The sequence below is a fragment of the Aythya marila genome (assembly GCF_965140915.1).
Source record: "Aythya marila genome assembly, chromosome: 4".
NCBI classification, from domain to species: Eukaryota; Metazoa; Chordata; class Aves; order Anseriformes; family Anatidae; genus Aythya; species Aythya marila.
Genome location: NC_139045.1, coordinates 16,112,670 through 16,124,091, shown reverse-complemented (window position 1 = coordinate 16,124,091; position 11,422 = coordinate 16,112,670). Strand labels below are relative to the sequence as shown.

The following is an 11,422-nucleotide window of genomic DNA, read 5'->3' as shown; positions in this document are numbered from 1 at the left end:
TGGGACCTACCTGTCCTCCAGAGAACAGTGTCGTAGAAAAAGGAGAACTCCATCTCTGTGTGATGCTCAAGAGAAGCCCAACCTCTCGGAGCCGTCACGTAAATATAGGACACGTAGAGAGGGACGTGGACGGTTAAGAAGGACTGAGCAGAGTCCCGTACCTGTCAGTAAAACCCAGTAAGTGGATATGCACTTTGCAAAGGAGAGACGCTGGCCTGGACTCACAGCACCCACTTCATTCATGTTCTGCTCTGCAAATAGGGAAAGCACGTAGATGCAAGTCGTTTTGCCTTCCCCTTGGTGCCTAAACTATTCACTGCAGGAATAAAACATCTGCATCCACATTACAGACTGCAGTGTACTGGGGTGAGACATGCATGGAGGAGAGCAGCACGGGTCACTGCACGCTGTTTCACCTCCGAGCATCCTCAGTACCCCTGCATCACACAGGCTCTGTGGCACAGGCACGAGCAGGCTGGGGAATGCTACTCTGCCGTATCACACAACAGGAATAGATTTGTTAAAGGTTGTTTTGAAATATGAAATATTTTTGTTTGCATTAACTGGATGATAAACTAGTAAGTAATGTCCCTGACCAACAGAGAGCAGAATTTTGGAAAGGGCTCAAAGCAGCCCTCTTCTCCCTGCAGTCAAGGAAGTTTGCTGCACCCACTGTGAACCTGAAGCTCAGTAAGTGATGGTGAAAGCCCTCACCGGGCTTCTCCAAAGAGGCAAGAAAGCTCAAGTTTGAGTCCAGGATCAGGTAAGAGTGTATGCATCACTCTAGACCCCTTAGTGTGTGGGTTTGAGTACCTGCAATGGACATAAATGAAGCTGCCTGTAGTCTCCTGGGGCATCCCAAACTTACCATAATGCAGCAATTTGCACTTTTCAATAAGCTGATACACCAAAAGGTTGTCACTGGCCTGTCATTAACACACCTGACAAAACGAGCTGTGGTCACAACTTTAGCTCAAAATTTTTCCCCTTTAAAAATCAGCGATTCTGCTTGCTCAGAACCGCCCCTTGGAGCACCTGGAATGCCACAGCTCTCCAGCTGTGCATACAGCATTTATCTGTGGAGTGCAGCTGCACTCTGCAAGCCCCCGAGACAGCTCAAGAAGAGACATGCCAGAGGGGCTGGTGCCAGTCTCCACATACTAAATTATGCAGCTGCTTGGTTCAAGGAGCTTCTCTGGATCTGTGCAAATAATTGGAGCTATAAAGGGAAAGTTAGCAAACTATTTCAGACTGGCAGGAATTAAAATAGATTATGTTGGCCATAACATTCTGACTGGGAATTCAGTACAAGTATCTAATGCAGATGAGATGCTCGCTTGAGAGAGATGTACGCGCATAATCCAGCCACGAGAGGGCAGTGAGACACATCTTAGTAGCAAAAGCCACTGTTCGTTACAAGAGAGCATTTCTGGCTTTTGGTCTGTCAGTTAGTTAATTAAGACATTACTTAAAAACTCTCATGACCACTGGAACCCCATTGAGGAGAACAAACTGCTGGGCCTCTGCTCTGCTTTTTGCTCATTCATATTGGCTAAGGATACAGTCGAAGTTGTAGAAGAATAGAGCGCAGGTATGAACGTTTTGTATTTCTAGCATACCCTTATGCTAACAAAAAATATTTTACAGGCTCTCTAAGAATAAAGCCCACATGACCCCAACCAAAACAAATTAATTAAGTGCATTTCACAGAGCAATGTTCTTCTCTTGCTAAAAGGGGAAAAACGTGCTTCAGTTGTACAGAGCAGAGCAGCAAATATACCCAGTAAATGTTCATGAACACGCAGTGGAGCTTTGCCTGAAAATGGACAAAGATCTGGATGACGTGAAAGAGCTGTGGATGTGCCATCTCACCTGGAAGTCAGCTGTCACAGAGCCTCCGCAGACATCAATTAATTCAGTCATGTCGTAATAAGCATCGAAGGTCCAAATGCAGCTCTTCAGGTTGAGGTGCTTGTAGAGCTGGATTGTCTTTGGCTCTCTCACCGTGGGGTCGAACTGGTAAGGGCGGTCATAGCCAGGGCCGAGAACGATGCTATCGTACGTTACTTCATCCAGGAACCCTGCCTCTGGGATTAAGAGACATCAGGACACCAATCAGTCCAGATTTTGAAGAGTTTGAGGCCATGTACTGAAGTCCCATTTTCAGTCTCAGGTTGTGTTGATGACTTTTAACACACTGGGGACTTCCTGGCTCCTCTCCATGACCCCCGTGGTCAAACAGAACACGTAGAGGTCTTCACAGCAATGCTGTTTAACCCCACTGTAATGTAACCATTTCCTATGCACTGCATCTCATCTTCAGCAGGACAACTCTGCTCACTGCTGTTAGTACAGGAAGATTATTTGCTACAGGAAATATTATTTGCATCATGTCAGGAGAGCTCAGACGAAGACAGAGCCTACTCTGCGTTTCTTTACTGGTTCCTCCTCCTCCCCAGTTCAGAAAACAAAAGCCGGCTTTAAAACTTACCGGAGATGCCTTTAAGGTCTCTGATGGTGACCAGGTTCGAGCAGACGTGCTGGTGTCTGTAGATGGACTCGGAGAGCAGGAAATGCAGATTGTGCAGCGGCAGGGTGGAGATGAGGGGCAGCATGCCGTCCTGATGAGGGATCTGCACCGAGATGTGGATCCTGGAACAAACATCAAACATCATCCTGGATGAGGCAGCGGATAGGATGGTCTGGCAGGCACGGGAGCCTCAGGCACTACCCCACACCATGCAGCAGCGCAGCACAGACAGCGCAAGCCTGGTACCGGCCATCTCATATTTAGGTACAGCCAGATTCCCCCATCTACACACCCGCCCCTCACGCTGTCCCACCAACTCCCATTTCCCCAGAGGAAGGGCACCCCTGTGGCAGGGCAGGGCACATGGAAGAGAGCGGGAGCGCTTCCCTCAGCCCCCTGCACTGTTCAGGGGGCGCGCGAGGGACGTGGGGTCTCCTCGTTCCCCTCCTCCAGCTTCACACCTGTTGGGATGCTCCTTGTGTTTGACATCCAGGTACTTCAGAGTGGCAATGAACGACTGGGCCTGGAAACCTCGGGCTGTCCCCGCGACTACGGGAGTGTGGCAGATGGCACTGTCCGTCCCTATAGTGACCACGTTGCTCCTCAGGGGGGTGCCCACGTGGCCGGCTTTGTCCACAGCCTTGGCCACGCAGCGCACGTGGAAGCGCCGGCTGAAATAAATGCTGTCCAGCACCTGCAGGGAGCAAGGGGAGAGAAAGGTGCACGTGGGTCAAACGCACCAGCATTACTGCTCTCAGCGTGGCAAAATCACATTGTCCCGGTGTTTTGAGGCAAGGCAGACAACTGCATGTGCAAAATGGGAGCATGTGAGTGCCGGTGTCTGCCTGGCCAGAGGTTGCAGGTGTGACTGTCACCCGTGCTGAAAAAGATGCTCGAATCTGTTGGGTGCTTTACAGCTACTTAAGTCTGCCCACGTACTGATGGAAGGGGAAGAGGGAGTCTGAGCTCTTTATGACCTGCCAAGCTCCATCTGTCCCTTGCCACCAGGGATTTACTCAAGTGTCTGAGTGCTCACAGCTGCTTCCCACAGCGACAGAAGTAGTGCTTTCAGCAGGCTCAGTGAAAGAGCACTAAGTTTTCGGAAGCCAAAAGAAAATAAATTTCCCCAAAGAGGCCCCCATGTCTCGTGCTAACTCCCAAATCTGAGGAGACTTTAGGTCTCAATCTCCATGTAACCGAATTGTGCACCACCAGACATGGCTCAGACTCCTGCATGAGTGTGCGTGGTGTAGAAACAGAGCTGGATGCCTGAGAAGAGCTGAGACACCACAACTGGGAGCACCTAGAGGAAAATAGCAGTTCTGATTGTGGGGCAGGACATGAACATCCAGGGACAGACAGGTCCCAGGCCACACATGGAGCAAAGCAGCAAAATGACTGCCCGAAGGAACAGTGGCTCCTAAGTCGAGCTCAGCCCCTCCTGCCACCTGAGCAGGATGGAAAGGAAGCAGCCAACGGCACCGCCAAAAGCTGGCACTACAGCTCACAGCAGCGTGTTGGGCTCCCCTTCAGGCACAGCCACTTTTTTTCAGTGCCAAATTTCCCATATGAGTGATCACACAACGCACAGCCCGACACACCTGCCCCAAGCCCTCTGCTGACTTTTGCCACGTGCTTCTGCAGCCCTTCCATGCCAACACCCAGCCACGCACCTTATGGTTGACGCTGGTGAACGGCGTGTTGTCGGTGATTGTTTCAAAGGGTGACCTGGCCCCGTTCCCATCCGTGGGGGTTGCTACTTCCCAGCTGAACTGTATGGACGACTGGTTGATGCCAGCCTCGCCGCAGCGCTCCTTCGTGACCGCGTACTTGGGGAAGTGAGGGTCACAGGGCGTGACACAGATGAGCGGGTAGCCCGGGGAAGGGGATTTCTTGGCACCATCCTTGGTCGCTTCTTCCACGCGGTCATAATCAGCCAGGGTGACGACCTGGATAGAGGCAAGACAGCAGCACTCGCTCGGTGCTGAGGGGAGGAGCAGGAAACACAATCTTTCCCACATGCTCTAAGCCTGCCACATGATTGCAGCTCTTAGTTTTACTTTAGAAACCCACTGGAGTTTTCAGTCTGTACTCAAAGGGTACTAAACCATATCCACTGCAACAGGCAGCTTACCACTGGAGGTGCTGGTAGGATCAGGCTCCCCGACGCCTCTTGATCCAGAATAGTCACCGTGGCAGTGCTGGTGTCTCCGAGAACAGCTTCCACTGGGTCATCTGGACCCAGCACTAGAGAAAAGGATTCGTGCCATTCTCGGTCTTCATTGGACATGATCTCCACCTTAAATATGATGTGGTCCACACCTGTGAGAGGAAATGCAAGAGAAACAGAGAGAACTCGAACTCGATTCATCACTGGAAATTGCTCTGAAGTTCTCGTTAAAAAAATGCACAGCTGGTCTATGCCACAACCACTGAAACATTATGATAAAATACACATTATAAATTTTATTTCCACTCATTGCTACTAATAATTCAGCCCTTTCCACACACGAGTCTATACATAAAACTGACTATGACAACGGATCTGATTGATCAGGTGATAGATTTACTAGCAGATGCCATCTGGGGATTAATAATGCCTGTCTTATATTAGCTGTCTGTAGTAAAAATCTATGATCCGAAGTATATCCCACCTCTGCTGTGAGCAACAATGCTCTCTCTCACCAGCAGGCAGAACTGTTTTGTGACGGCTTCATGGTCTCAGCAACACGGTCTACGCTCTTACAGGATCCTGAAAAATCTCTGCTGAATCTCTGAGGACCACTTTTCCCTCACCTGCCAAATACCAGGGCTTCTTCCTCTGTTCTGGGCACCCTTCACCTAGCTGTTCAGCCTCTTTGCCTCACGAAGTTACAGCTGTAGCAGAGCGTGCGGCTACAGCCCAAGGGAAAGTCACACTTAAAAAATACCACGTGGTAAGGCCTCGTGTAGTATATTTGAAATACGTTACTAAAACAAACAAACAAAAAAAAACACAACAACAAACGGAGGAAATACCACAAACAAAATAACTCTCTTCCCTCCAGGGACCCTTTACCTGGGCTGAATTTGAGCACTCGGCTCTTGGGGTAGTAATCCACTCCAGCCTGAGCTGAGCCATCCCGGGTGCTGCAGCGGACTTTCGAGGTCCTGTTCTGATCCCCTCTGCGGACCACCTTGATATTTAGAACAGCAACGCCCTCCGGGCCTGGCGGCTCCCGCACTTGGTAGGCAGCTTCTTCGAACTCAATGGTGGGTGCTAGAGAGACAGCGGTGAAGAAAGAGCCCCAGGTTTGCACACCAGCTGACGGCTTGCAGATGAACAGCATTCAGCAAGCGGGGTGAGCCAAGCCCAGCTCCTTTTAGACTGTATCTACAGATCTGCAGAGCAAGGGGCTTGCAAGCAGGGGACAAAAGCTCCATCCTCATTGAGCTTCCTCGCTTACCATCTTCATCGTTGGTGACGGTTATGGTTGCCACGTCCATCTTCCCAATCCTAGCTCCACTCCAATGGTTTCCAAGCGGGCTACCAAGGTAGACCTGGAACTGCTCCTCTGGTTCAAAGGCAGAGTCATCACTGATGTAAACACTGCAGTTTTTCACCTAGAGCCAAGCAAATGAGAGAACAGCAGACACTGATAAATTCCCTGGAGCTACCTTGTTTCCTCCCTGTCTAGGGTTGTTTGTCTGAGTACTGCCTGTCATGGAAGAAGAGCCCTTCTGTTGTTAAGGCTACTTCTTCGGTGTGGTCAAATCACACGGTTACACAATGAAAGACAGCAGTGAAGACATCAGCTTGCACAAGCCCTTAGCTCTCTGCTACACCAATCCTGAGTCCTTCTGACACAGAGGATTGGCATTTTATGTTTTAACCAGTTTTATCATGAAACAAAGACCTCCACAGTCACGTCCTATTTCCAGGACCAGAAGGATTTGTGACCTTGCGCATCTACGAACCCAGTTCTGACAGCCTCCGTCAGCTCCCCTGACAATGCAGAGTCAGGCAGGAGATCTGAACCTCTCCCACCAGTACTTCGCTCTCCCTATAAGCCAGGTTCACAGCTCACCTTCTCCCCTTTCAAGAAAGTGATGCGGGACTCCTCTGCATTCCTCCTCTCTGCAAAGTCCTCCATGACCTCTGCGGTCTGGCTCTGGGTGTAGCACCTGACAGAGGACTCGTAGCTCAGGTCACCAGTGCGGAAGATGGGGATGTGCAGAGTTCCCTCCTTCTCCTTCACCGTGAACGCATCCTTGGTGAACTGCATGCTTGGCACTGCAGAAGGCAATGAAGGGTGTCAGGCAGCATTGAATTCGCAGAGTGAGAAGAGCTGATCAAAGCACATACACCCTTGGAGAACTGCTGCATGGAGCCTGACAGCCAGAGAATGAAGCGGCAGTTTTGCTGTGCTTCAGAAGAGGATTTTGTTTCAGATAAACCAGTGACTGTGACTGCTATCAGCCCTCCAAAGAGCACAGGACTGGCAGACCCTGCAGCCCTGCAGAAGGAAGCTCTCTCTCTTCATCACCTCTTAGTCACCTGCTTTCAATGGCTGCTGAAACTTGTTCCTTCCCTGACATTTTGGTGCTGTTCCAATGTGCTGAAGAACAAAACAGGGCTAGTGGTGCAGGGAACGTGTGTTTGTGAGGCCTGGCGAGCAGGGACTGTGTGAGGACTCTACCGAAGTATGGGCTAGGTCTCAAAGCATTATCCTACTGTTTGTGGACAGACATGGAAGAAATTACTAGCTGCAAAGAGGACTACTACAAAGTTAAGATTACACAGTGTGTGCTTTCCTTAAGCAAGCAAACATGAGAGAGGTTAAAACACAACAGAAAGGCAACATGAGGTGAAACAATCTCACGTAGTAAGAGGAGTTCAGCCCACAAAAATCATGAATGGGGACTGAGCTCTGAGCAGAGGCCAAGAATGGCTAGAGGGGAGTGAACACTACAGGAGAGTTCATTCTGCACTTCCAAAGACTCCAGGGTCTTGTGGGCCATGATGCATGGACAGAAACAGGGCAGCCAAATGCAATGGGAGAAACACAGGAAAACAGACTAAATCCAGCCTAGAATAACCTCACCTGGATGAGCCTCCTCCTGTGTGCAAGTGTTAAGGAAGAGGCTAGCACGGACTAGGCAGAGCCGCCACGGATAACTTACCGTCCTGGAAGATGTCATTAATGGCTACAATTGCTTGGAAGGGTTTTGTTAGCTCTGCTCCATGGGGTGAGCTGAGATAAACAACAAATGTCTCCAGCCCTTCTATCACGGGGTACTGAGCATCGTCCAGGATTGTCAGAGTGCAGAACTAGGAGGAAAACAGAAGACCCTCTTTTAAAGACGGAAAGCTGTCATCTTTTGTGGCACTCACTTCTGGGTTTCTTATGTAAAGTCATTATGTCAGGTCTGTTCTAAGTTCACTAATCGATGGCAGCAATGCTGTAGATAAGTCCAGCATATCGTTTCACAGAAAAGGCAACAACCTTCATCTCAGGAGAGGTGGCCTGACTGAATCTTCTCTGACTGGAGCACTGATCTGATGCAAATGAGTGCCTAGCAGATTCATTAACAATTCTCAAGTGGCCCTGAGAGGATTTTCAAAATACTAAAATAGCAAATACAGAGCGTGCACGTATATGAGCAAGAAATGTCCTCAGATGGGCAGACTCATCAGGAGACAAAGTGGGTCCTCACCTCTTCTGTCTTGCCTGGCCTGAATTCTATTTTTCTGGAGCTGGGGATATAATCAATTCCCGGGCTGGCAGACGGAGGGTCTGATGTCCGAGTGGCACACCACACTGAGACGGGGGTTGAGAGATCGGGTCCTTGCCGGAGGACTGGAATTTCAATGTTTCCTGCATCACCCATTGCACACAAACGAGAACCAAGATTAGAAAGCAGGTGCATATCACAAAACCACTTCTCTCCCTTCATCGCTGTACCTCACTGAGCACAGGCTGTTGAGGAGAACAACCCCCAGCCTCCCCCTCAGGGACAGAGGAAAGATTATAAACTCTCTGCAGATCTCCTGTGTTTCTGCTGTCGTGTCCTCAATCAGCCTTTCTAATGCTTCAACCTGTTAGAAGCACGCTTCCACAGTAAGCACCCACACGATGCAGAGCAGCCCTGGGGGAGCCCCTGCCACTCTTTACCTGCAGCCTCACTGACAGCAAAGGTAGCATTCCCCAGGGACACCGTGGAGGCATCGTTGGGACCCGCGATGAAGACGCTGGCTGAAGCCCGGCTGCCAATGCGCGCGTTGTCCGAAGCATCGGCCAGCACGATCTCAAACTCCTCCTCCTCCTCGTATTCGCTGTCATCGATCAGCGTGACATCGCACGTCGACACGCTAACGCCCGGTCCAAAAACTATGCGGCTCTCATCCGTCATCCCCCTGGACTTGAAGTCGGAGCCGGATTCCAGCATATACGGGCTGCTTCCCTTGGCGGATTTGGGGACGGTGTAGCAGACAGCAGACACGGTGCTGCCCGTATCCCCTAAGATGCAACAGGAAAAAAAAAACATGGCTTTATGGAAGTTTTATTACTCCATCTGGAGTAATTATATGGAGACATTATACACCATTCACTTAGACAATAATGCAGCACTCACTAGAGAAGCAGGGGAGAAACCATCCCTACTCCTAAACTTCCACCAAACTTGGCTTTGGTCTAACTTCTGACTTTGCCTCTGAAAGAATATCTAGCACAGTGATGGGGTCCTCACAAAACACAATATCTAGATCACCAGGAAGCAGCAAATAAATACAGGCTCATTCTGGGAGAAGAAACAGATCCAAAGACATGAAGCTTTAACATGTTTGGTGAATCTTAATGGCAGAGCTGAGGAAGAAAAAAAAATTAAGCCACCTTCCCTTGTTTCTTGTCATCTCAATTGTACCACAAAACTACTTCTGAAAAATCAAAGAATTGTCCCCAAAATCATGAACAAACAATCCCCCAGGGAACACCACTTGTTTTTTTTTGCGGGGGGCACTGTTTGCTTGCTGGCAGGAAACTGTCACTTGCCTGAGCTTGGCAAGCGTATAATATGCTACTGCTGGCTCCTCATCCAGCCCCGTGGCAGGGCGGGTTCGGACTCAACCCACCTTTTCTTTCAACAGGAGCAGAGAGCACGCCGGTGCTCTCGCTGACATGGTACGTCTTCCTGTCGAACTGCAGGGTGGGCTCATCCTCCGCGTCAGTGATGGTGACCGTGGCCCGGGTGACGCTCCCCAGCAGCGCGTAGGCCGGCATGCTGAGCTCCACGGTGAAGCTCTCTGCGCTCTCAAAGACCTCGTCATCGTTAATGACGATGGTGCAGGCCTTGGTGTCCTCCCGCTCCTCAAACTGCACCTGCAAGGCAGAAAGCGGGCTGCTCTCTCTGGACTGGGGTCTGAAACTTTCTGTCCTTCCTGCACCACCCTGGCCTCAGTCACACCCTGTGCGTAGGCAGCTCCGTACACCGACCTTAACCAAGGACAAATGGCTAGCAGAGGCCAAAGGCAGCAGCAAATGCAGCTTGCAGGCCCCCACCCTTCTCATCTCAGTCATGTTTTAGGCTTTCACATGGTTGTGAGTGACATTCCTATCCAGGCAAGCCTGCCAAGCTTGTAATCTGTCACAACACTGCTGCAAAACATATCTGCCAACATGAAATCCTGATGGAAAAAGGGACCCTCTTCTGAAGGCAAATAAAACACATTTTTTTTAGAAAGGAAATAGTCTCCTCTGTGTTTTTATCAGCTTTACTGAGACTCTAAAATCACAGGCATCATACACTTTACCAGGCAACAGCGTTGCTAGCTCTTGTGCATGAACATTGAACTTTGCTCAAGGTCATAGGATCACAAAACCTACTTAAATTGAAAGAATTATTGCTCGAAGAAGAAGAAATACTCACCAAGTCATGTCAATACTTCTATCACATCAGCAACAGTTAGAAAAATCAGGGGTTAACACAGTACAGGTCAAGGCAGAAAAAGGGTTGATCACCATTAAAAGTGAGCTTTCTGGAAAAGTGTCAAGAGAGCCTTTGGGGAAAAAGATGTCACTGTGAATTCCCAGTGCTTTGTTGAGGATGATTAACACAGTCCTCAACTGCAGAGAGAAGGAAAGAAGTGGAAGGATGGAGATAACCTGATCTCATGCACAGCACTGGGGAGACAGAAATCCTTCAGGAACTGCTGGTGTCTCTATGCTAAGGACTCTAAAGGAAGAAATGGCCAGGGACAGGGGAAAATCCTAACAATTACTTGTGCAACTACTGTGCAGTCAAATCTTCAAATAAAGGCAAAACAAGAGTAAGTTACTGCCTAAGAGTACCCTTCCTCTTGTGGGCTTAAACATTCCAGCTCAGATGCTTATTATTGTAGACGTCACTATGTTTACATGCAGCCTAGCAATTTAGTTCTCTTGGCTGCACCACTTCTCAGCCTTCTAAGAAGCACAGAGGCCGTTCACTCTGCAGCATGCTCTGACTCGGAGGTGCTGAGCCCTGCCTCTCCACCCTTCTCACCCTCAGGATGCATCAACCACTCAACACGAGGGAGCTGCCAGGCCAGAAGAACACAACAGCAGCGCCCAGGCATCCCAGGTGAAAATGTAACCTTCCGTCCCGCGGCGCCCCCAGCCTACCTGCCCCGCGTACTCCACGTAGTCCTGCCCTCCAGGCTGCGGCCCGGAGCTGGCGGTGGCCGTTCCCTGCTCGGTGCGGCACAGGACGATGGCGTACTGGTTGAGGTTCCCGAGCCGCCGCACAGCGACGCTCACAGAGCCTGCGCTCTCGCTGACGTTGTAGCTGGAAGCGCAGCAAGCAGAGACAAGTAACTGGCACCACTTAGCCCGCAAGCCAAAGGCACTGGAGTCCTACAGGGAACATGGGGATCAA

General features: G+C 50.0%; 1 protein-coding gene across 3 annotated transcripts in view; it reads right to left on the bottom strand.

Annotated features, from left to right (window-relative positions):
* The window catches only part of FRAS1 (Fraser extracellular matrix complex subunit 1), a 146,780-nt gene that overhangs the window by 6,170 nt on the left and 129,188 nt on the right, over window positions 1–11,422 (bottom strand). For 2 of the 3 annotated variants that reach the window (XM_082759237.1, XM_082759238.1), the window contains 14 exons: window positions 11,170–11,332; window positions 9,642–9,888; window positions 8,686–9,030; window positions 8,228–8,388; window positions 7,694–7,841; window positions 6,598–6,803; window positions 5,977–6,133; window positions 5,589–5,789; window positions 4,665–4,852; window positions 4,204–4,479; window positions 2,992–3,224; window positions 2,492–2,652; window positions 1,873–2,087; window positions 11–161 (listed from right to left, as the gene is read on the bottom strand). In XM_082759237.1, coding sequence (XP_082615363.1) covers window positions 11–161; window positions 1,873–2,087; window positions 2,492–2,652; window positions 2,992–3,224; window positions 4,204–4,479; window positions 4,665–4,852; window positions 5,589–5,789; window positions 5,977–6,133; window positions 6,598–6,803; window positions 7,694–7,841; window positions 8,228–8,388; window positions 8,686–9,030; window positions 9,642–9,888; window positions 11,170–11,332 — 2,852 coding nt within the window. The remainder of the gene's footprint in view (window positions 1–10; window positions 162–1,872; window positions 2,088–2,491; window positions 2,653–2,991; window positions 3,225–4,203; window positions 4,480–4,664; window positions 4,853–5,588; window positions 5,790–5,976; window positions 6,134–6,597; window positions 6,804–7,693; window positions 7,842–8,227; window positions 8,389–8,685; window positions 9,031–9,641; window positions 9,889–11,169; window positions 11,333–11,422) is intronic. The other variant, XR_014317396.1, reaches the window with a different exon arrangement.